At 45.1% G+C, this 26,084-nt stretch overlaps 1 protein-coding gene across 3 annotated transcripts in view; it reads left to right on the forward strand.

Moving 5' to 3' along the window:
• gria4b (glutamate receptor, ionotropic, AMPA 4b) overlaps positions 1-26,084 on the forward strand; it is a 263,186-nt gene that overhangs the window by 133,311 nt on the left and 103,791 nt on the right. For all 3 annotated transcript variants that reach the window (XM_034177668.1, XM_034177666.1, XM_034177669.1), the window contains exons 10-11: positions 12,290-12,496; positions 22,979-23,352. In XM_034177668.1, coding sequence (XP_034033559.1) covers positions 12,290-12,496; positions 22,979-23,352 — 581 coding nt within the window. The remainder of the gene's footprint in view (positions 1-12,289; positions 12,497-22,978; positions 23,353-26,084) is intronic.

Below are 26,084 nucleotides of genomic sequence, written 5' to 3' on the forward strand. Positions count from 1 at the left end.
ACCCACCATTAACTGTTTCTGTTTCTGCCAGCAGTACCGGGTCTGACTGCTGAAGACAGTGGCCACCTGGGGCGCAGGGCTTGGCGGCTCCGGTGTTCTTCAGATCCGTTGGCGGTGGAAGCTGTGTGGGATCTGGCTCTTCTCTTGCCAGATGTCTTCTATCTTCGAGCCTGCCCACACGTCACCTTGTGTATGATTGACGATCCACATTCTCTGTCATTGTCTGTATTTCGTTGTGCGATTCACAACATTAAATTGTTACTTTTTGGCTTATCCATTGTCCGTTCATTAACGCCCCCTGTTGTGGGTCCATGTCACGACACCTTCCCAACATTAGCATAGTTAGCAAAACTCTAGACCTCAAGGGCTGTCTCTCACCTGGGTTTGTCGTAGTGTAGCTGTAGTTGTTAGCTATAAATAAACCATAGATTCTAGCAGACTGATTGTGTATTTGATTCATGGTAGTTTGTTAATTATTGGCTGTTTTTGGTACATTTTGATGGCTTTGCACAACTATTTAGTTAACCTGGTTTTTGGTTTAGTTACTTACAGCTAGCACCCACAACTACACTACGAAAAACCCAGGTGACAGACCGTCTTTTAAGTCCAGAGTCTGGTCCCTGATAGTAAGGTTCCATTTTCAGAAAAGAAGCCTGTATAAAGTGCCAAAGGCATTTTCTGTTAAAAGCAGATTCCTTTGCATTTTGACCTGCCGAATTCAAAATTTGTTGTTGGCATGCTGTATCTTTACCCTTCACCCCAATGGCCGCCAATTACGTCAAAATTTCCACAATTTTGGTTGTATATGCACTATAAAAGCAAACTGAAAACATCCTTTTCTATGTTTTCTGACCTGCTGAATTCAAATATTGTTGTTGGCAAGCTGTATCTTTACTCTTTCACCCATAATTTGCATTATAGAAAATGCCCACCCGCTTCATCAAATTTGTCAGAAGTGTGGTGCTGTTTGATTGGATGAGAAAATGCAATTTATATTTCTATATAATTTGACCTGCTGAATTTAAATATTGTTGTTGGAAAGCTGTATCCCTCATCCTTCTCCCCATCATAGCAAAAAAAATTATTAATTTAGTGACTGCTTGGTATTGTTAAGTCATCTTTGATTTGACCAAAGCGAGCAAATGAGCAAAATGAGGTCAATGATAATGATATGTTGAAATGAAACATTTCTTGGACAAATATGCATGTCTCTAAAGGTCAAATGTGAGTAAGACTGTTCTAATATTTTGTTTCTGCTGCCATGAGATCACCACAGCCAGCAAGAGCGATGTACAGATCACCATCAAACTCTGCAGTCGTCAGTATCTTTTCATTCATCTTGAAGGTCTCAACATTGTGCAGAGTCTTGTCAGTCTTCTCCTCCTGGCAGAATATGCAAACAGCCCATTTGAAAGTACTGGAGGCACTTCTGAGTCTTGCAGCTGGACCAGTGGAGGAACCTGCAATGGGTTTCTCTTTGTCTTCAGACATTGAACTTTTTCTCTAGTCTCCTAATATTTGTCTTGTTGGTGAACCAACTATAACAGGAACTATGCCATTTTAGAGACGTCTCATCAGAACTCAATATCCTCTCAGTTGTGAGTTCGTTCTCCATATCTTTGTGCTTGTGACGGACTCTTGCACTATCCTGCAATGTAGCCCTTCCTTTGGGACAACCCTCAACAAGATTTTTTTTAGTGCAGTCCTGATGCAGATATCATGATGCAGATATCACCATCCACCAAAGAATCTCGTTTCATGCTGCCTAAGGCCTCCATTTTTCAATTCAAGACAACAGAGATTGTTACCTAAATAAGTATTGAGAACAGTCCAAATGTTTTGATCACCACTGAAGTATGCAACGAGAAAGTGCTAACAAGAGGAAGTCACTCCACAATTGAAGTGATGAACGCAACTAAACCTAAATGCTACAGAACACAGAGATTCAACTATATTATCTTACTACACTTTCAAGATTATATGCAAATCAATCTAGTGTCAAGGGACACTGGCAAACTAACACAGTGTATATAAAGAGAATCAGCAGACAAGAGACAACACAAATCTAATCTAATGCTACTAAATATAATATATACTACAAAACCAATACCGCAAGATTGGAACTTGTCCACACAAACCAACACAGTAGAACATGAACATGCACAGATATAGATGAACAAAGTATCTCAGAGTCTCCTTAACATGAGTGTGACAGGATGATCTACACAAATATATCAGGGAACGATGCAGTTTGACTGACCACGTCTATGCTGTGGCTGCTGCTGCTGCTGTTGAGTCACTGTGGCACCATGTGTCTGGCCACTGGCCAGTGAGGCCTGCCCTCTGGTGTCGAAAGCAGTAGCCCTCTGGTACTGAAGCTGTATACATTATCTGTGCTGTACTGAGCCAATTGTATAGATTTTCACTTATTTTCAATTATCATGATATTGTTCAGCATTTGTGATGAAAAAATACACAAGGGTCATTTACATGCCATCAAGGAATGAATATAATGATATTGTGATTTTTAAATCCACAGGAGATGTTTTTCAACAGGCCAGTATAAGTAAGCATAAGAACAGCATTTGTAGGCCTGATTGTGCAGCAGAGACATGGGGAAAAATTGGTTTTGTTATCAGTTTCTTTCATAGAACAAGCTTCTACAAAGTATGGCAACAGCAGGCGGCCATGACGTTTAATGCATATTAGGGACGAAGGAGAGAAGATACAGCTTGCAAATAAGAAACTATGAATTCAGCAGTTCAAATAACACAAAGATAATAGTTTTCATTGCTTTTCTTGAGCAAAAACAAGCAAACTTTGGGAAAATTATGTTGTGAAAGTGTAGGAACACGGACCCACAACAGGGGGCGTAAAAGAACGGGCAATGGATAAGCCAAACAGTAACAATTTAATGTTGTAAATTGTGCACAACGGAATACAGACAACAATCAGTTTGGGACTATAGTCAATTACACGTTGGGTGACGTGTGGGCAGGCTTGAGGATAGGAGACGCCCGTCCAGAACCGAGCCGGATCCCACACGGCCCTCACCGCCAACGGAGCTGAAGAACACCGGAGCCGCCAAGTCCTGGGTCCCCAGGTGGTCACCGTCTCCAGCTGTCAGACCTGGTACTGCTGGCAGAGAACAGAAACAGCACAGGTGAGTGTGAGTACGCACACTCAGTAATCCCACAGTCTGTGTTCTGTAAGGAGGGAGAACCTCCACCTCCAATAACACACTCGGACAGCTCCTGTGAAAACCACTTATCTGGTTGGGGTGGGAGGCGAAGCCGTCGCAGTCCACACCAAACGCCAATACAGCAGATAAGGAACACGTCACAGGAAAACGGCTGCAAATGAGATCAGACTATTATTCATTGTGAATACAGCAGAGAAATTACCTCCAAGGTAGCTGATTTCTCGGCGGGGAGGTGGAGTTGCAGTCCGGCCTTTATGGTGGTGGTGATGTGGATGAGTGACAGCTGGTGCTGATGACGAGTGACAGCTGTCACTCCCGGTTGCTATGACGCCCTCTCGTGCTTGAAGCCCGCACTTCAAGCAGGGCGCCATCTGGTGGTGGTGGGCCAGCAGTACCTCCTCTTCAGTGGCCCACACAACAGGACCCCCCCCTCAATGGGCGCCTCCTGGCGCCCGACCAGGTTTGTCCGGGTGCCGCCGGTAGAAGTCCGCCAGGAGGGCCGGGTCCAGGATGAAGCTCCTCTTCACCCAGGAGCGTTCTTCAGGTCCATTCCCCTCCCAGTCCACTAAATACTAGAACCCCCGGCCCTTCCGACAGACGTCCAGGAGCCGGCGCACAGTCCAAGCCGGCTCCCCGTCGATGATCCGGGCAGGAGGCGGGGCCGGTCCGGGGGTACAGAAGGGTGAAACGTGGTGAGGCTTGATACGTGACACATGGAAAACCGGATGTATCCGCAGTGAAGCTAGCAGCTTCAGCTTCACTGCGGCTGGACTGAGGATTTTGAGTATGGTGAAAGGTCCAATGTATCTGTCCTTTAACTTCGGGGATTCCACTTGCAGGGTCTTTCGTGGAAAGCCAAACCTGCCCAGGCTGATACGTAGGGGCCGGGGCACGCCGGCGGTCTGCATGGTTCTTGGCCCTCGTCCGGGCTTTGAGCAGGGCAGAGCGGGTGGTACGCCACACCCGACGGCACCTCCTCAGATGGGCCTGGACCGAGGGCACCCCGACCTCTCCCTCCACTAGCGGGAACAGTGGGGGCTGGTACCCCAAACACACCTCAAACGGGGAGAGGCCGGTAGCAGACGATACTTGGCTATTATGAGCGTACTCGATCCAGGCCAGATGGTCACTCCAGGCAGTCGGGTGCGCAGAGGTCACGCAGCGGAGGGCCTGCTCCAGTTCCTGATTCATCCACTTTGCCTGCCCGTTCGTCTGGGGATGGTACCCGGACAAGAGACTTACGGTGGCCCCCAGTTCCCTGCAGAAGCTCCTCCAAACCTGGGAGGAGAACTGAGGACCACGATCCGAGACAATGTCCGATGGAATCCCATGCAGACGCACGAGATGGTGGACCAGGAGGTCTGCAGTCTCCTGGGCCGTCGGGAGCTTCGGGTGGGCCACGAAGTGGACCGCCTTGGAGAACCGGTCCACTATCGTGAGGATGGTAGTCATGCCCTGGGACGGCAGGAGGCCTGTGACAAAGTCCAGGCCGATGTGAGACCAGGGGCGATGAGGCACGGGCAGAGGCTGGAGGAGGCCTTGGGCCTTGTGGTGGTCGGCTTTGCCCCTGGCACAGGTGGTGCAGGCCTGGACATACTCCCGGACGTCGGCTTCCATAGACGCCCACCAGAAGCACTGCCGGACCACTGCCACGGTCCTTCGCACCCCTGGATGACAGGAGAGCTTGGAACCGTGACAGAAGTCTAGGACCGCAGCCCTGGCCTCTGGTGGGACGTACAATTTGTCGTTCGGACCTGTCCCCGGGTCCGGGCTCCGTGTCAGGGCCTCCCGGACGGTCTTCTCCATGTCCCAGGTGAGGGTGGCCACGACAGTGGACTCGGGGATGATGGTTTCCGTCGGGTCTGACAACTCGGTCTTGACCTCCTCTTCATGCACCCGGGACAGGGCGTCAGATCGTTGGTTTTTCGTCCCGGGGCGGTAGGTGATCCGAAAGTCAAAACGCCCGAAGAACAGTGACCAGCGGGCTTGCCTGGGGTTCAGACACCTGGCGGTCCGAATGTACTCCAGGTTCCGATGGTCCGTGAAAACCGTAAATGGTACCGATGCTCCCTCCAACAGGTGTCTCCACTCCTCAAGAGCCTCCTTCACCGCAAGAAGCTCCCTGTTGCCGACGTCATAGTTTCTTTCGGCCGGGGTCAACCTGCGGGAAAAGTAGGCACATGGATGGAGGACCTTGTCGGACTCCCCGCTGTGGGATAGCAGGGCTCCTATCCCTGAGTCAGAGGCGTCCACTTCAACTACAAACTGGCGATTGGGATCGGGCTGCACCAGAACCGGTGCAGTCGAGAACCGGCGTTTCAACTCCCTAAACGCGGCTTCGCACCAATCCGACCAGGTGAAGGGGACTTTTGTGAAGGTCAGGGCTGTCAGGGGGCTAACTACCTGACTGTAGCCCTTGATGAACCTCTGGTAGAAATTTGCAAAACCGAGGAACTGTTGCAGTTTCCTACGGTTTGTTGGTTGGGGCCAATCTCTCACCGCCGCAACCTTGGCCGGATCAGGGGCGACGGAGTTGGAGGAGATTATGAACCCCAGGAAGGACAAAGAAGTGCGGTGGAACTCGCACTTCTCGCCCTTCACAAACAGCTGGTTCTCCAACAACCGCTGTAGGACCTGACGTACATGCTTGACATGGGTCTCAGGATCCGGAGAAAAGATGAGTATATCGTCTAGATATACGAAGACAAACCGATGCAGGAAGTCCCGCAAGATGTCATTAACCAACGCTTGGAACGTCGCGGGCGCATTTGGTGAGGCCAAACGGCATGACCAGGTACTCAAAGTGACCTAACGGGGTGTTAAATGCCGTCTTCCACTCGTCTCCCTCCCGGATCCGAACCAGGTGATAAGCATTCCTAAGATCCAATTTTGTGAAAATTTGGGCTCCATGCAAGGACGTAAACACTGAATCCAACAGAGGTAACGGGTATCGGTTGCGAACCGTGATCTCGTTCAGCCCTCTGTAATCAATGCATGGACGGAGTCCGCCGTCCTTCTTGCCCACAAAAAAGAAACCAGCACCCATCGGGGAGGTGGAGTTCCGGATCAACCCGGCAGCTAACGAGTCCCGGATGTAGGTCTTCATTGATTCGCGTTCCGGACGTGAGAGGTTGTACAGCCTGCTGGACGGGTACTCAGCACCCGGTATCAAATCAATGGCACAATCGTACGGACGGTGTGGGGGGCAGCGTGAGTGCCAGATCCTTGCTGAAGACATCAGCAAGGTCATGGTACTTGGCTGGCACCGCCGCCAGATTGGGGGGGACTAAAACCTCCTCCTTAGCTGTCACACCGGGTGGAACCGAGGATCCAAAACACTCCCGGTGGCAGGTTTCGCTCCACTGAACCACAACCCCAGACGGCCAATCAATCCGGGGATTGTGTTTTAACACCCATGGAAAACCCAAAATCACTCGGGAGGTAGAAGGTGTTACATAAAACACAATCTCCTCCCTGTGATTCCCAGATACAACCAAAGTCACGGGCTGTGTCTGGTGTGTGATTAGTGGAAGAAGGGTGCCATCTAGTGCCCGCACCGACAATGGTGACGGTAAGGCCACTAGAAGGAGCCCAACATCCTTTGCCCATCTGCTGTCCAGCAGATTCCCCTCCGACCCCGTGTCCACCAGTGCTGGGGTGTGAAGGGTTAGATCCCCACTCAGGATCGTGACTGGGATACGTGCAGATTTTCGGGGTCTCCCCGTGTGGCTATTGTGACCCACCCTTAGCCCAGTCTCTAAGGACGAGTGCTGCTGTTTTGACCGTTTGGGGCATTCTCTCTGTGTGTGCTCGGTTGAGCTGCAGAGAAAACACTCTCCACGGATCAGCCTCCTTTGTCTCTGATCTGATCGCTTTTTGGCCCTGCTCGTTTCCATAGCAACATCAGCAGGGGGAGCTGTCGTCACGTGGAGAGCCCTGGCTGTGGAGCGTGGGGAAGTCGGCTCCCTTTCGGACCCGGGAGGAAGAGGGACGGCTTGTGCCTGACCACGCCCTTCGTCTCGCTCCCGTCGGTGTTCTGTTAATCAGTTGTCTAACCGTATAACCAGGTCGATAAGCCCGTCTAAATCCTGCGGCTCGTCCTTCGCCACCAGGTGCTCCTTAAGGACCAGAGACAGTCCGTTTACAAAGGCAGCACGGAGCGCAACAGCATTCCAGCCGGCTCGCGCTGCCGCGATGCGGAAGTCGACTGCATACTTCGCTGCACTTCGACACCCCTGTCTTATCGACAGCAGCACGCTTGAAGTGGTCTCGCCTCTATGAGGGTGGTCGAACACCTGTCGGAACTCCCTCAAAAACTCAGTGTAAATCGTTAGGAGCCGTGAATTCTGCTCCCAGAGCGCCGTAGCCCAGGCGCGTGCCTCTCCTCGAAGCAAATTTATAACGTAAGCCACCCGGCTAGCGTCTGACGCGTACATGACGGGACGCTGTGAAAAGACCAGCGAGCACTGCATCAAGAAGTCCGCGCACGTCTCCACACAGTCTCCGTACGGCTCCGGAGGGCTTATGTATGCTTCAGGGGAAGGTGGGGGGGTTCGTTGAACGACCAGTGGAATGTCTGTCTCTGGCATTCGGTCAGCAGGCGGAGGTGCTGCAGCAGCGCCCTGAGCATGCACTTCCACCTGGGCGGTGAGACCCTCCATCCTTCGATTGAGAACAATGCTCTGCTCGGTAACTAAGTCCAACCGAGCAGTAAAAGCGGTTAAGATGTGCTGCAGCTCACCTAACACGCCTCCTGCTGGCGCCTGTGCACCTCGCTCTTCCATTGGCTGTTCAAGCGATGGTTGACGCCCCTCGGGATCCATGACGCTGGCCGAGAAATCCTGTTGTGAACGTGTAGGAACATGGACCCACAACAGGGGGCGTAAAAGAACGGGCAATGGATAAGCCAAACAGTAACAATTTAATGTTGTAAATTGTGCACAACGGAATACAGACAACAATCAGTTTGGGACTATAGTCAATTACACGTTGGGTGACGTGTGGGCAGGCTTGAGGATAGGAGACGCCCGTCCAGAACCGAGCCGGATCCCACACAGCCCTCACCGCCAACGGATCTGAAGAACACCGGAGCCGCCAAGTCCTGGGTCCCCAGGTGGTCACCGTCTCCAGCTGTCAGACCTGGTACTGCTGGCAGAGAACAGAAACAGCACAGGTGAGTGTGAGTACGCACACTCAGTAATCCCACAGTCTGTGTTCTGTAAGGAGGGAGAACCTCCACCTCCAATAACACACTCGGACAGCTCCTGTGAAAACCACTTATCTGGTTGGGGTGGGAGGCGAAGCTGTCGCAGTCCACACCAAACGCCAATACAGCAGATAAGGAACACGTCACAGGAAAATGGCTGCAAATGAGATCAGACTATTATTCGTTGTGAATACAGCAGAGAAATTACCTCCAAGGTAGCTGATTTCTCGGCGGGGAGGTGGAGTTGCAGTCCGGCCTTTATGGTGGTGGTGATGTGGATGAGTGACAGCTGGTGCTGATGACGAGTGACAGCTGTCACTCCCGGTTGCTATGACGCCCTCTCGTGCTTGAAGCCCGCACTTCAAGCAGGGCGCCATCTGGTGGTGGTGGGCCAGCAGTACCTCCTCTTCAGCGGCCCACACAACAAATTATGCAAATTAGGCAGTGAAGGAATAAAGATACAGCATGCTAACAACAATATTTTAACTCAGCAGGTCAAAATACATAAGAATCAGCCTGTTGTCCGCTTTTAACAAAAACGCCATGGGTAGTCTATTTATCTGAAAATAGAACCTAACTATGAGCTCAGGTTTGGAAACCAGTGACTTTAGTTGTGGAAGGCGGCTGATTGTGTATCAGGAGATGCAGCAGTTTATTCCTGAGATGTGTTTTAGCCTTAGGCCAAAGGAAGTAAACCACAGACTGGACCACAGAGGCTGAATGCAAATACTGGGCTGAGCCTGGGGGCAGCAAACGGCAAGTACGGCACGTTTGAGCCTTTTCAAACCCTGAGAGTTTAAATCTGATTTTACAATAATTGAGTTACAGTGCAACAACTTACTGCTAAGAAACAAACAAACAGCACCATCCCTCTCCTGTCTTGCTGAATTCCAACAGTGTGGAATGAAGTTGGATCTGTTATTGAGCATGAGGTGAATTAGGAAAATCATCCAAAAAAACCCCGGTGTGTGTGTGTGTGTGTGTGTGTGTGTGTGTGTGTGTGTGTGTGTGTGTGTGTGTGTGTGTGTGTGTGTGTGTGTGTGTGTGTGTGTGTGTGTGTGTGTTGGGGGGGCTTATTAAAGTTTGTGTCCACATTCGGTGAAGAGGACAAATATACTTGTTTTTTTCACATCCCATGAAGTCAAAATAATGTTGAAATTATGAGTTGAACACATATTTTCTTACAAGTGTCATTCAATTCCCGCTGTGCATTCTTTGCATTTTTTATTATTTACTTTTTCTGTATTCTAAAGCTGGATTAATACCATAAATAGAAGAAATAAAAAAGTCATCAGAGAGCATATCTTACCTCCCAACATAGATAAACAAGGAAGTGGACATGTCTTATAGCTCCACATAGTCTAACAGTGGAGGAGTGGGCGTGTCTTATGTCCATACATAGATGAATAGTGGAGGAGTGGGCATGTCTCGTGTCCTTACATAGTCGAACAGTGGAGGAGTGGGCGTGTCTCATGTCCTTACATAGATGAACAGTGGAGGAGTGGGCGTGTTTTATGTCCTTACATAGATGAACAGTGGAGGAATGGGCGTGTCTTATGTCCTTACATAGATGAACAGTGGAGGAGTGGGCGTGTCTCGTGTCCTTACATAGTCGAACAGTGGAGGAGTGGGCATGTCTTACGTCCTTACATAGATGAACAGTGGAGAAGTGCGTGTGTCTTATGTCCTTACATAGAATAATAGTGAAGTGGGTGTGTCTTATGTCCTTACATAGAATAATAGTGAAGTGGGCGTGTCTTATGTCCTTACATAGAATAATAGTGGAGGAGTGCGTGTGTCTTATGTCCTTACATAGAATAATAGTGGAGAAGTGGGTGTGTCTTGTGTCCTTTGTTGGGAAGGTGTCGTAGCACGGACCCACAACAGGGGGCGCAAATGAACGGACAATGAATAAGCCAAAAACAGTAACAATTTAATGTTGTGATAATACACAACGAAACGTACTGTAATCTGCACAGTCAATTTAACACCAGGTGACGTGTGGGCAGGCTCGAAGATAGAAGACCCCCAACGAGAGAGAAGCTGCGTCCCACACGGCTTCCACCACCAACGGCCTGAAGAACACCGGAGCCGCCAAGTCCCGAGTCCCCAGGTGGCCTCTGTCTTCGGCTGTCGACCCTGGTACTGCTGGCAGAAAGCAGAAATATGATGAGTGAGTGTGAATCCGCACACTCAGTAAATCCACAGTTAATGAGGGAGGAAGCGCCTCCACCTCCAAGCACACACTCGTGCAGCTCCTGTTTGAGCACTTATCTGGGTGGGAGGTGTTGCGAAGCCGTCGCTGAACACCTCAAACGCCACCTCCACAGACGAGTCTCACCGACAGGAAAACGGCTGCAAAGAAGAGTTTAGACAGATATACAGTCTTAAGTTCACAGAGAAATTACCTTGGTAATGGTAGTCGATTTCTCGGCGGGGAGGTGGAGTTGCAGTCCGGCTTTTATGGTGGTGATGATGAACGAGTGACAGCTGGTGCAGAGGATGAGTGACAGCTGTCACTTCTTCTGGGTCTGGCGCCCTCTCGTGCTTGGAGCCCGCACTCCAAGCAGGGCGCCCTCTGGTGGTGGTGGGCCAGCAGTACCTCCTCTTCAGCGGCCCACACAACATCCTTACATTGAATGATAGTGAAGAATTGTGAGTGTTTTGTGTCCTTACATAGAATAATAGTAGAGACGTGGGTGTGTCTTATGTCCTTACATAGAATAATAGTGGAGAAGTGGGTGTGTCTTATGTCCTTACATAGAATAATAGTGGAGAAGTGGGTGTGTCTTATGTCATTACATAGAATAACAGTGGAGAAGTGGGTGTGTCTTGTGTCCTTACATAGATGAACAGTGGAGAAGTGGGTGTGTCTTATGTCTTACATAGAATAATAGTGGAGAAGTGGGCATGTCTTATGTCCTTACATAGAATAATAGTGGAGAAGTGGGCGTATCTTATGTCCTTACATAGATGAACAGTGGAGAAGTGGGTCTGTTTTATGTCCTTACATAGAATAATAGTGGAGATGTGGGCATGTCTTATGTCTTACATAGAATAATAGTGGAGAAGTGGGCATGTCTTATGTCCTTACATAGAATAATAGTGGAGAAGTGGGTGTGTCTTATGTCCTTACATAGATGAACAGTGGAGAAGTGGGCGTGTCTTATGTCATTACATAGAATAATAGTGGAGAAGTGGGTGTGTTTTATGTCCTTACATAGAATAATAGTGGAGAAGTGGGCATGTCTTATGTCTTACATAGAATAATAGTGGAGAAGTGGGCGTGTCTTATGTCCTTACATAGAATAATAGTGGAGAAGTGGGTGTGTCTTATGTCCTTACATAGAATAATAGTGGAGAAGTGGGCGTGTCTTATGTCTTACATAGAATAATAGTGGAGAAGTGGGTGTGTCTTATGTCCTTACATAGAATAATAGTGGAGAAGTGGGCGTGTCTTATGTCCTTACATAGAATAATAGTGGAGGAGTGCGTGTGTCTTATGTCCTTACATAGATGAACAGTGGAGGAGTGGGCGTGTCTTATGTCTTACATAGATGAACAGTGGAGGAGTGGGCATGTCTTATGTCTTACATAGAATAATAGTGGAGAAGTGGGCGTGTCTTATGTCCTTACATAGAATAATAGTGGAGAAGTGGGCGTGTCTTATGTCCTTACATAGAATAATAGTGGAGAAGTGGGCGTGTATTTTGATCCAGTCTCTGTGATTTGACTATAAATTTGGTAGAAACTGGTTCACTGGATCGCACCTTTTTTCAGAAATCCAAAACAAAACCTTTTCCAGAACCAGAACTCTTTGGTGGAAAGCGGTTCTCAAATGTGTCTGATAGTTGTTTGACTGGTTCTGGTCCCTTGTGTAGGAGGGTCCATATGTGATGCTGAAGAAAAACTGGGAGATGTACGAGGGCAACGACCAGTACGAAGGATACTGCGTGGACCTGGCCTCGGAGATCGCCAAACACATCGGGATCAAGTACAAGATCTCCATCGTTCCCGACGGAAAATACGGCGCCAGAGACCCAGAGACGAAGATCTGGAATGGGATGGTTGGGGAGCTGGTGTACGGGGTAAGAACCTTCAGGTTTTTTTCCCCCCTGTGGGACTTGATTCTGCTTTTCATTGCGTCTGACTCATTTCTTCCCAACACATAATTTCATGCTGTCATTTACATTTCTGCCATTCATTTAAACTCTAACCAAAGAGGCCACCAAGACCAGACCATGAACCAGAACACGCTTATCTTCAATGTGCAACCACATTTTTGAACATGTTTTCTCTATTTGATGTCACTGTGAAATGAATATAGTTGAGTTTTGGTGTTTTTGGAGAAAAAGCACGTCTGTAACTCGGCAGACCAAGACAGCGGGTGGACACATGGACATTTCCAGTGTCTTGGACTTTATTTTCAACCATCATTAAGAAATACAGACAGTATCATACTGTATCAAGTGACTGTGCCAAAAAGGAGACTGGTGAGGGAAGCCATCAAGACACCCAAACAACTCTGAAAGACTTACAAGTTTCTGTAGCTGTGATTTCAGAAAATGTGCAACTTTAGTTTATCACACCTTGATGGAGGAGGGGAACAGAGGAGATTCATGGAAAAAAATGGATCAAACCTAGGCTCAGGATGTTCAGCATGCTTTCTTTCATGCTTTCGTTCCGCTCCACCATGAGGGTGTTTACCTGCAGGTGCAACAGACAAAAGTTGCATGATGCACATTTTTCTCCAGTCACAGCCACGGCAACCTATAACTTCTTCAGAGATGTCTGGGTGTGTTAGTGGCTTCCCTCACTGACTACTCCAGACAGATTTATTGATTCCAGGCAACAAACTTGTGTTAAAAAGAATCCTTTTACTGTTTGTCCAATTATTTATGGGCTCCGTATAAAAATGGTAATAATTCCTAAATGGTGAATTTGTTATTTTTGTTAAACACCTTTAATATAATGTGAAATTCGGCATTATGAGCACATTTTGATTATTTCTTTTTCTTCTCTGTTGTGGTGGCAAATAGGCAAAATAAGGCAAATGGCCTGTTCACATACTTATGGATCTGACTGTATGTCTGCATGTTAACAAGATATCTGAAGGACACCTACTCCAGTTTTGTTCACACTCTGCAGGTACAAGCGGTTTATTGATGGGATGAAGTGATTAGATTTCGGTTGGGATTCGGATACAATTAAAGTGAGAAGTCATTGTCAAATTTTTAGGGAAATTAGGAATTCATTTTATTTTTGTTCACATACTTTATTGTTGTGAATTTGACTGTTTAAAAGAAACCAAAGTCAGTTTCATGAATATGAAGACATTTTAAACTTATTCCTGGTTCCTATTCTCTTTGTAGATCTGAAGCTGTGTCCAGATTCAACATTTGGAATAAAACATGGGGGCAGCCACAAGACGTGATCACTAGTTACTTATAACAATTTAATTTTGCACTTAAATTGCACTTCAGAGGTGCTGTTAATGATTTTCCTGCCACAAGATGTCACACTTGCACAAAGCTTCCCTCCTCAGCCATTCCTCCCCAACCTCCCTCCTCCAAATTCAATAGAACGACGGTTGAAGCCTTTCAGCTGGTCTAACAGCTCTTTGTGTGGGAAAAGCCAGACATATTTAGATTCTTGTCTGACTGCATTCTTGGCCAGACACATTTTTGCCTCTAAATGGGATTTTTGGAAGTATTTCTGAAAAGTCACTGCAGTCTGACATCTTTAGAAAAAAGAAAAAAAATCAGTCAACAAGTATGCGTTGAGTAGTGAGTACAGCTGTCTCCTTATGAATGTGGGGAAGGCCACCGTGTCACATGGTGACACTCAACATTTACTGAACGTACACATGCAGCCATATCGGAAGTGTAAATAGAAAATGGAAAAGCTCAGAGCACAGAGGGAGTGTTAATTCATTCTCATCACAGGACGCCATGATGCCAGTAAGTAGTCGTTAGCTGCTATGTTAATGTTTAAAATGTCATTTGTAACACTTTTAGCGTAAAGTCAGCACGCTGTAGTCGTGTTTATTCCTAAAACGTGTAAACATTTTATTGAAAATGGCTTCCACCTCTTGTTCAGAGCTGTTTGTTTTGTCATGTTCACCAAATGGCATCTTTCTTGCCTGCGCCTGTGTGTTATCTCTTTCTTGCCGCTGTGACTCACTATGAACTCGACAAGTCTGAGGTGAGTCGCCCTGTCACAACTAATCAGCAACACAGCGCCGTGTTAGGACACGGTCAGGGTGCAGAGTACAGCTGTGTTCACGTGTCCAGCCCACAAAAACCCGCCATCTGCAGCGGCACTGTGAGATCATGGCACATTTCATTTCTGGAAGTTTAACGGCATTTTTTTGTGGGTTTGGTCACATTTTATGAGATCGGAAGGAGTGTGGCAAGTGGATGCTTTCTTAAAATTTGCTTTCCTAATTAGTAAAAATAACAGACTTACGAGGTCTGTCCAAAAAGTATCGTACCTTTTTATTTTTTTCAAAAACTATATGGATTTGAATCACATGTGATTACGTCAGCCAAGCTTGAACCTTCGTGCGCATGCGTGAGTTTTTTCACGCCTGTCGGTTGCGTCATTCGCCTGTGGGCAGGCTTTGAGTGAGCACTGGTCCACCCCTCCCATCGGATTTCTTTTGTCTGAGAACTTGCTGAGCGACTGCCGCTTTGCTCCATGAAATTTTTTTCAGAAACTGTTAGAGACAGGCAGTTGGAAACCATTCGAAAGATTCAGTTGTATTTCGGTGAAGATTCTGTCGGCGTCACACGGACTAAGGAGTGGCGGAGGGCGCGCGCCGAGCGGCCATTTGACAGGCTGAAACGACCAGATCATTTCTAAACTGAATGCTGTGTTGATCCGGGACATCATGTGACTACCACAGAAATGGCAACAGAGCTGGACATAGCACTTTTGCGGCATATTCCACTGTTACAGGAGATTTTGTAATGAAAGACGTGCGGAGGATTTTGCGCGTCGGCACGGAGCCGCTCAGGACGTGCAGCAAAAAAACACCTCCGTCTTGGAAGTCTCACAGGACATGTTGGGGCATGTCCAGCTGTTACACAATTTCTCGGATACTCACTCGACTGTAAGCCATCGAAAGCCGTCTGAATCTTCTGAATGGTTTCCAACACGGAGGTGTTTTTTTTTTTTGCTGCGCGTCCTGAGCTGCTTCGTGCCGACACGCAAAATCCGCACATCTTTCATTATAAAATCTCCTGTAACAGTGAAATGTGCCGCAAAAGTGCTAAAAGTGCAAAAGTGCTATGTCCAGCTCTGTTGCCATTTCTGTGGTAGTCACATGATGTCCCGGATCAACACAGCGTTCAGTTTTTGTGTTGGTCTTGCCCGTTGTTTTGTCTCTTTGCTGCACCCTGACCTCCTGTATTTGAAGAAAGTCTTGGGTGTCATCTAACCAGTGGTAGGCACAGTTAACCAAAAAGTTAGATTTGATAACAGTTAATCTGCTAACTGAAAAGTTAACTTTTATAAAGGTAAACTGATAAACCCCTAAAAAAATTTCATGGAAGTTACAGATAAAAGCTAAACTGATAACTTTCAGTATTGACTTCAGTACACTAGCAACTACTGACACAACAACAAGCCAGTGCCTCTGTGTCAGATCAGCCTTCTCTCAGCAAAGGAGACCTGGTGATGAAAGCGAAAGGAAAAGGGAAGGGGAAGGGGAAGGGAGGAATAAAAACAATTTCTCTTCACACTATACAGGCTCGCTGGCATATTACCCAAGTCATGCACAGGCAGACAGTTTTGACTTATGGTTAAAATTTTAAACAAACTAATTCCGGACAAGTTAAATTAATGTCACGTCTGTCATTTTATAAAGTGAAAATATCAGCTATATGTTTTAGTTTTAAAGTAATGCATTAATTTTGAAAGTTTTAGCATTTAGACACACATGCCGCAGTGCATTATGGGTAAATTAGTTTCCTGACATGAGTGGTTGGTTGGTCGGTATAACACACAACTACTGGGTTTTACAAATAAATCTGTATTTGTAAAGATGTAATTTTTTTTTCATTTGTAAAAAAGGCAATTTGAAAACTGAATTCTGTTTAAGTAGATTCAGCACTTTTAGCGAATGTGTGGCACTTGGTATTCATACTGCCATGAACAGTGTTCATGGCAGTATGAATACCAATGAACAGCATTTACCCATAATGCACTGCGGCATGTGTGCCTAAACTCTAAAACCTTCAAAATTAGTGCACTACTTTAAAACTAACACATATAGCTGATATTTTCACTTTATAAAACAACAGACGTGACATTAATTTAAATAACTTGTCCAGAATTAGTTTGTTTAAATTTTACCATAAGTCAAAACTGTCTGCCTGTACAAGACTCCAGTGAAATGACCGGCAGGTCTGTGTGGTGTGAAGAGAAATTATCTTTTTTTTTTTCTTCCTCTTCCTTTCTCTCTGGTAGTCAGCTCTATCCTCTATCCTCTATCCTCTGCCCTCTGCAGGCAGCGGCTAGAGCTGTACCTCTCACAGCTGCCCGTCTGCTACAAAACATATAACAGGTAGGCACTAAAACCTTTGATTTCAGACTTCACAAATGTTTTTAACTATATGCTTTATTCACTATATATAAATATGTTAGCGGTCTAAAAATGATCGGTCCTAAATTTATTGGGAGCTAATTGGTCCGCTGATGGTTTTCAAAGTTATCTGAAAAGTTAATCTGCTAATGAAAACATTAACTTCAATAATTAGTGGTTAGCAGAACTGTGCCTACCACTGCGTCTAACTTTTGCTGAGGATGAAAGAATTTAAATCTCTTTCATTTTATTTTCCCTGGCCTTTTTACCCATTCTTGCCTCCATCAGCGTCCAGAGGTTGGTAATGAAAGTTTAAATTGGTGCTGATATAAAGCCCTGTGCTTCCAGGCCAGGCAGGCCGGGTCACTCGAGCTGTTAAATCACCCACCCTAATCTGGATTGTGGATTTGTGGATAGCCACTTTTTCACAGCTGCAGACCTCGGAGGCTGCTGGATCATATTTTTTTTCTGCCTGTGCTGCAAGCATATTTCTCTGACACATTATTTTATCTTCTTGGAGTTCCAGCTAAACTGCTCAGGATTAGAGAAGGTTAAAGCATTTCTTTTTTGATTTCTTTTTCTCTGTTAGCTCGATTGCACTCCGATTTGTTCAGTCAAGGGAGAAATTCTGGTGAACTGGCATCAGTTGGTGAGAAAAAGGCGAATTGTTGGTCATTTATTTTCTGGTGGACAATGATTTGCTTTTAAGGAAGCCACTTCAAACATGGCGGGACACACTGCTCAGCCTCACTGGAAACGCTTCCATCACGACAATAAAAAGAAGGCTGATCGATTGTTGAATCTGCGTGTTTTTCAGACTTGGAGACGGTCTGTGATGGCGTCTCTGGGGGCTTCTTCTGAGCCGCTGTGGCACTTGTTACCCCCTCTAAGTATTGTGCAGCCACAGCGAAAAGTGTGTCTGTGTATTTGACAAAAAGTCAAACACGATCTCATCAGGGGTTTGTGAAGGTTTGGTCTTGTCACAGATTCGTGGTCTGATTGTTCCAGAATTGGGCAGTGACTGCACAGTGTCCCATTACAATGTTTGATGAGCGTGTGAATATATTTTGGATGAATTCATGTTTCATCACCTCTGAATGTGGCTCGTCTCTGTGGAGATGACGGCGGTCTACACTGAAATTTGTGAACCCCAGAACTTACTTGTGGGATTATGGGTCTTTGGGGGGGTGGGGGTGCGGTTGGAGATAAATGGTAAATGGACTGCATTTATATCCATCTGCATCAGACGCGCAAAGCGCTTTACAATTATGCCTCACATTCACACAGACACACTCACACACCGATGTCAAGGTGCTGCCATGCAAGGTGCTCACTACACACCGGGAGCAACTCTGAGATTAAGGACCTTGCCCAAGGGCCCTTAGTGATTTTCCGGTCAGGCTGGGATTTGAACTGAGGATCCTCTGGTCTCAAGCCCAACACCTAACCACTAGACCGTCACCTCCCCCCTGCATCATGGCTGGGGTTACAACTGAATCTATTTAGCTGGGACTCTAGACTCCACCTCTTGGTTTTGTTCCACTTTGTTACTATGGTCAAAGCAGATGGTCAGCCCTCAGAGTCTGGTCTGCTTGAGGTTTCTTCCTGTAATCAAAAACATCATCTGGGGGGAGTTTTTCATGACCACTGTCTCCAATGTGCTCACTCACAGGGGTGAGGAAGGATTGTACATCAGCTGTTTGCACAATCTGGCTCTGAAGACTTCTACAGAACATGATCTCAGGTTGCCCTGTGATAGATTGGCATCCTGTCCAGGGTGTACCATGACCTCACGCGTTATGACTGCTGGGATAAGCTCCAGCACCAGCCATGACCTTAATTGGAGTAAGTGGATATGGAAAATGGACGGATGGATGGATGATCCCAGATATACACTGGGATGTTTTCTGTCAGAAATTGGTGGAATATTTCCTCCAAGCTCTATCAGAGTTTCTGCTACAAGTGGACTTTTTAAAGTATTTTTGGATTTTGTTCATAGATTTGCTTATAGGTCAGTTTCTGGCTTCCTCAGCCTCAAGTGCTGAAAACTAACTGACTATTTTTGGCATGTGGAGAGCTGTAGGTTTGGTGTGATAGTTCCATTTTATTGGGGTTGGACCTCCATTGCTTGTTTAGTTGGCACTAAAGATTTGACAGGTGGGGCATCCACTGCATTTTGCAGAAGGCTGTTCCAGACTGTTTCTGGAAGAAAAAGGTTTTTTCTGATGTCAAATTGTGGTCTGTCCTTGTAAATTTTACAGCTGTTACCTGTTGTTCTAGATTCCTTTCTAAAATTTAAAAGTTAATTTGTTGATGTTGCTGAGCCAGAATGCAAGACTCTTGATTTAAGAGTCAATTTACGCTCCTATCCTCACCTATGGTCATAAGCTTTGGGTAATGACCAAAAGAAAAAGGTCACGGACACAGTTGGCAGAAATGACATTCCTCCATTACACTCCTGGACACGGTGAGAAGCATAACTATCCAGGAGGGATTTGGAGTTGCTGCTGCTTCTTCACACTGAAAGGGACCTGCTGAGGTAGTTTGGGCATCTGGTGAGGATGCCCCCTGGTTGTCTTCCTAGTGAGGACTTCCAAGCACATCCAACTGGGAGGAGGTCCCAGGGAAGAGCCAGCACAAGTTGGAGGGATTATATTTCCCAGCTGGCTTGGGAAGGCCTGGCTGAAGATAGGGAAGTATGGTGTGAGCTGCTTGGTCTACCACCACTGTGACCCAGATAAGTGGCAGAAAGTGAATAAGGGGGCTTTTGCATTTACATCTTACCTAGTGTGGTGTGGTTCGCATTGCCTCCAGGTTTGAACCTTCACCTTCAGTAGATCTCTCTTCCCATTTCTTGTTCCTATCAAAAATAAAAGCAGAAAAACATTCAAAAAGGTATCTCGATTATGTCTTGGTGGAAGCGCTCCCCATGTTCTTCTGAGTATACCCCCATGTTGTCCTTGAAGTTGTCAAGGTGAGCATCCAGAATGTGGACCTTCAGTGACATCCTACAGCCCATTTGGCCATAGTTTCTCACCAAAATCTCAACCAGTTCCACATAATGTCAGCCTTGTGGTTGCCCAGAAACCCATGGACAACATCAACAAAACTTTTTCCATGCCTCCTGTTCCTTTGCTGTCAGTTTCTTTGGAAATTCAGGGCACTCTATGATTTTCTTGACTTGTGGTCCAATGAAGACACCAGCTTTCACTTTTGCCTCTGACAACTTTGGGAAAAAGTCTTGAAGATACTTGAATGCTGCAGACTCTTTGTCAAGCGCTGTGACAAATTGTTTCATGAGACCCAGTTTGATGTGCAGAGGAGGGAACAAAACCTTGTGAGGATCCATCAAAGGCTCGTGTTTAATGTTACGGCTTCCAACTGAGAATTCAGTCCTTTCAGGCCATTGCTTCCGGTGATAATGTGCTGCCTTGTCTCTACTGTCCCAAAGGCAGAGAAAACAGGGAAACTTGGCGAAACCTTCCTGGAGTTCCATCAAAAAATGCCACCAATTTGAAGTCCCCAATGACCTCCCATCCATACTCATCATAGTTCAAAGCTTCCAACAGATATTTACCACTGTTGTAATCCTCATTGAGATGCAATGAATGAGCCAAAGGAAGTGATGGATACTTGTTCTCATTGTAGCACAGTAGCACAGCCTTCAGGCTTCTGGATGAGCTTTCAGTGAAGAGTCTCCACTCATTTGGATTACATGCAACTCCAATTGCATTGAACAGTCCTGAAATGTCACAGCAATAGCACAAACTCTCTTCCTTTCAAAGAAGCTAGAAAAAAGTTGGTGACATTTTCTTTGGCTTGTTACTTCCACGCTTTCATCCAACAAGTCCCACTCCTTCAGCCTTGAGATCAAAAGCTCAGCATTTGACTTTGTCAAACCAAGATCTCTGATGAGGTCATTCAGCTCTCCTTGACTTGGGAAGTAAGGATTCCTCTCACAAACTGTATCTGTAATGTCACAGTCCACTTCACTGTTCTCCCCGTCCTCTGATTCAGTGCTTTCTTCTTCTGGTGGTTGTTTTCTTTCTGGAGGTGAAGGTACAGGAAGCTCAGCACTATGTGGCACTGGTGCAATGGAAGATGGAATGTCAGGATAAGGAATAGCAGGTGCATTCTTCCCACTTCGGCGTTTGGAAGGATCCACCATGCAGAAGTAGCAGTTGGTTGAGTGGTCAGTGGGTTCACGCCATATTGTTGGAACAGCAAACTTCATTGCTCTCGTTTTCCCTGCGTACCATCCTGCAAAAAGAGTGAAAATATTTGTTTAATGACTGACCATTCAATATTTACCATACAAGATTTTGTTTTTTTCAGCAAAACATAACTTTCTCACCTTAAAGTGTTTTCTTGCAATATTCACAAGCTAAGTGAGGTGCCCAGTTCTTATCTTGGTCTCCAACTGGCATTCTAAAATAAGCTTTGTAGGCTTCACACATTTTGCTGGATGCTGTCACAGAAAAATTGTTTGCTCTTTTCTTGATGAACTGGCCACAGATGTAGCAGAATTTATCTGGAGAATGATTGCAGCCTCTTGATGCCATCTCTCTTCTTCTGGAGCATCTTCTCAGGTAGTCCGAGCTTGACTGAATGTGGGCCTATGAACCCTTGTTTAAATATTTGTCATGTAACACCCCAGAACTTTCTCACTCTTTCATAATGGCATTCTGGAATCTTCTTGATCTCTCAAGAATATTCCTGAACTTGTTTGTCAACCATAAATTACTCTCCTGTTCGTGAAAGTTCTTGCTCAATCTGTACAAATTAGGAAGGTTTTCAGAAATATAATTGCTTTGTCAACATTGTATTATGTTTGAAATGATGTTTGAACCCTTTTGACATGATCACAAAAAGAAAATATGATGACCACAACTCTGACAAATGGACTTAACTTTTCCAGAAATTAATAGTGACCACTCAGTGAATGCGAAAACTGGTTAATTTGCAATTTCATTGTCCTGACCACAAAACCAAAGTTTGGAGGTCAAGACCACTCTTTTCTCTTTTGATTGGTTGTGAAGAAATAGGAAATTATGGTTTTAACCCAGGAACAAGACAAAAGTAAAAATTTGTTACTTAGCGAACTGTGCGAAGAAAAAAGAGACAAAGCGGGAAACCTTTGGTATCAAATGTTAATCTGATGTTTCTGTTACAAGTCTGTAAATACAATTTTTGAATAAGTTCTCATTTCAAAAACCTGTGTACGATCAAAAAGTAGTAACATTTTATTGGCCCACTCTGTACTCGGGTAGATATCTTGAGATGATTCACTTTTGGAGAGGAGTGAGCAAAGGTCAAGGTCCACATGCACATGGTGTGAAAAAAAAAACATTTTGTTCTATATGCTCATAACCAGGAGGGCTAAAGAAGATGATCTGGAGTTTATATTGATCAGCAAAAGATTTGTGATTGATTGGTAGCATGATATTGGACATGAATATGGTCCAGTGTGCAGAGCTTACAGGGTAAGTGCTGAAAACTAAGCATCAGCCCTCTGAAGCCTTTCATTTTTTATAAGCTTTGATCAAACGAGAGGAGAATCCTGGTCGGGATTACATATTATATCAACTTCAAATTTATTTGTCCCAACGGGTAACTTGTTTTGCAGCACATTTACAACACAATAAAATACAAAAAACACCCAACAGCTACATCACAGGGAGAGGGTAACTGAATGCAACAACCTCAGGCAAGAAGAAGACATCAGATATCTGGTTTGGGCAGGACAAGGTAAATAAGGCATTACAGACATCTAGACTAGGGTAGTGTTTGGAGACAATTGGGAGAAGCTGGAAGATGTGGAAGGTTGGTCTGCTGCTATTGTGACCTGGTCCATGATCAGCAGCAGAAGATGGACAGATGATCTGTGATCTTTGTTTTCTGGCTCAGGCGGGTGATTGACCACGTTCAGCAGTTACACTGTTTCTGATGGCTGATAAAGTTCTTCTTCTTCTCGTCCTCACAGAAAGCGGAAATAGCTGTGGCCCCTTTGACTATCACGTTGGTCCGGGAGGAGGTGATTGACTTCTCAAAGCCCTTCATGTCATTGGGTATTTCCATTATGATCAAGAAGCCCCAAAAATCCAAACCAGGGGTTTTCTCCTTCCTGGACCCGTTGGCCTATGAGATCTGGATGTGCATCGTGTTTGCCTATATCGGCGTGAGCGTGGTGCTCTTCCTGGTCAGCCGCTTCAGCCCGTATGAATGGCACACCGAGGAGCCTGAAGAGGGCACCGACGGTCCGCCAAGTGACCAGCCCCCCAATGAGTTTGGTATCTTCAACTCGCTCTGGTTCTCTCTGGGAGCCTTCATGCAGCAGGGCTGTGACATCTCACCGAGGTAAGACCAAAGTCCAGTAGACTCTCAGTTACAACTTCTGTCTGTTATGTCTCTGAAGCCCGCTGAGGACACATTACGGGGTTATAGACCGGTTACCATCACAGGCCTTCAGTGCTTCAGTTTTCATATGTTGGACCATCGATGAAGCAAAGAATAAAAGCAGTTATTAAGTTACTCAATTACAAATAAGAAGTTTAGGTCCAACTCATTGGTCTTTGTTCTCATAATGTTGCTCTTTGATGACCCTTGTGGTGATAGTTTTTTCCATGTTGCCAGATCTGAGATTGTTTTTCTTGTATGGATGTAACTTGTAGGAATGACGGTCAAACATACAAAAACTGCACAGTTGACAGGCGCCTCATTGGACAAGATTCACGTGGTCCGGGTCCAGGTTGGTCCCCTTTCGTCAGCAACACTTTGTGATTGGGTGGCAATGTTGTAATTGATGTACAGTATTCTGCCATTTCCATCAAAATAAGCTGAAATTCACTCCAACTCCAAAGTTTTGCATTCAAAATGCTTGCGTGGCGTCTAATGTTATTTAATGTATCTGATATCTTTCTTTCTTTCTTAATGCTTCAGTTTGTGCTCAGGTGAAGAGTTTTGTAATGTGTCCTCAGCTCAGCATGAGTCACGACTTACCGTCATCATCATTTTTTTTTTTTCTGACACTAGCTTGAATTATCTACGCTGAAGTTGAAACTCGTCTATTCCACCTAATTAAATACTTATTGATGATGTGAAAACCTCATAACATTTGGTCAAATAAGTGTTTGTTAACAGTTTTTGATTTCAGATCTGCCTCTAAATGCAAGTTGAAATATTTAAAAGCTTTTTTTTTTCCTGTTTTAAAATTTTACAAATGTGAGGTTTTCATTTGTCACTGACGACTGAACATGTTTAAATATTATAGGTTCTGTAGAATATTTGTAAGAATTGGGAGATAAATTTGTGATAACAGTGAGGATTTGTATGCTGACTTTAGTGCAAAATATTATATTATATTATATTATCATCTTTGTCCTGCTGTCAATTTGTTGTTGGTGTTGAACTGTGATGTGTTTGCTGCTTTTGCTGTGTGTGTATTTTGGTAATTCTACGATAACTGCATTACAGTCAGAGCAAATTTCTAATGATAAGTTAAAATATGACCGGAGTTTGCTGACCTTGTAATTCCGTTACTGTAGGTTCCCTGTTTGTGTTGCGTGTGTGTGTCTTATGTGTGAGACAAAAGTTTAAACACAGTCAACATGTTGATGCATTTTTGACATGAATATGAAATTTGGTGCGAAGACAATCATCGTGATTGTGGCTGTTCTTCCAAAAGGTGGCGCTATTGGGAGGTGATCAGAGTGAAGTGGAAAACAGTCACCGATGAGGCAGAATGCCTTAATATCAAAAAAAATAAAATAAAAAGAAATGCATTCTATTATCATCTTATTAAGGTGAGCTGTCCGTGGTGCTGAACAGACGTGGAACAAATATAAATGTGATTTTTAAATAAAATGATGGAGGGGAAAAAAAAAACAAAAATGAGACCAAACAAATGTGTAAAAACAATAGAAATATGTGAGAATCTTTAATTGTTAAAGGATTTATTATGAAAACTGCTTTTTTCCCGAAACTAAACTTTGTGTCACTCTTATTTATTGATCGCCTCCTTGAGGTAAACTACATCAAGTGATATAAAATTCATAAATGATTATTTCCACCATTATTTCCGGAATAAACCAACAGATGAATATTGTCTATTGTCTAAAATAAAATAAAATGATAGACAGATTCAACAAGTCCAAGAACCTGAAACAAAAACCTCAATATCAAGCATGTCCACTGGATAATATTCAGCTGTACATATGAACCCAGAGCTTCTTTTAACACTCACAGACAGAAAATAGTAATCTATACTGAAGCTGGTAAATATTGATCCTGTGGGATCAGTCACGTTTCTTCACTGTCATTGTGTGTTTGGAATAAAAAGTTATGTGAGGAGGAACACAACTTATTATTATTGTTGTTGTTGTTATTATTATTATTAGTAGTAGTAGTAGTAATAGTAGTAGTATAGTAAATGTCCACACAGCCTCTGTTCGTTAGTGCTGTTAATAAATAATAATCAATCAATCAATCAATCAATCAATTTTTTTATATAGCGCCAAATCACAACAAACAGTTGCCCCAAGGCACTTTATATTGTAAGGCAAGGCCATACAATAATTATGTAAAACCCCAACGGTTAAAACGACCCCCTGTGAGCAAGCACTTGGCTACAGTGGGAAGGAAAAACTCCCTTTTAACAGGAAGAAACCTCCAGCAGAACCAGGCTCAGGGAGGGGCAGTCTTCTGCTGGGACTGGTTGGGGCTGAGGGAGAGAACCAGGAAAAAGACATGCTGTGGAGGGGAGCAGAGATCGATCACTAATGATCAAATGCAGAGTGGTGCATACAGAGCAAAAAGAGAAAGAAACAGTGCATCATGGGAACCCCCCAGCAGTCTACGTCTATAGCAGCATAACTAAGGGATGGTTCAGGGTCACCTGATCCAGCCCTAACTATAAGCTTTAGCAAAAAGGAAAGTTTTAAGCCTAATCTTAAAAGTAGAGAGGGTGTCTGTCTCCCTGATCTGAATTGGGAGCTGGTTCCACAGGAGAGGAGCCTGAAAGCTGAAGGCTCTGCCTCCCATTCTACTCTTACAAACCCTAGGAACTACAAGTAAGCCTGCAGTCTGAGAGC

Source organism: Thalassophryne amazonica, chromosome 9 (genome assembly GCF_902500255.1).
Source record: "Thalassophryne amazonica chromosome 9, fThaAma1.1, whole genome shotgun sequence".
Classification (NCBI taxonomy): Eukaryota; Metazoa; Chordata; class Actinopteri; order Batrachoidiformes; family Batrachoididae; genus Thalassophryne; species Thalassophryne amazonica.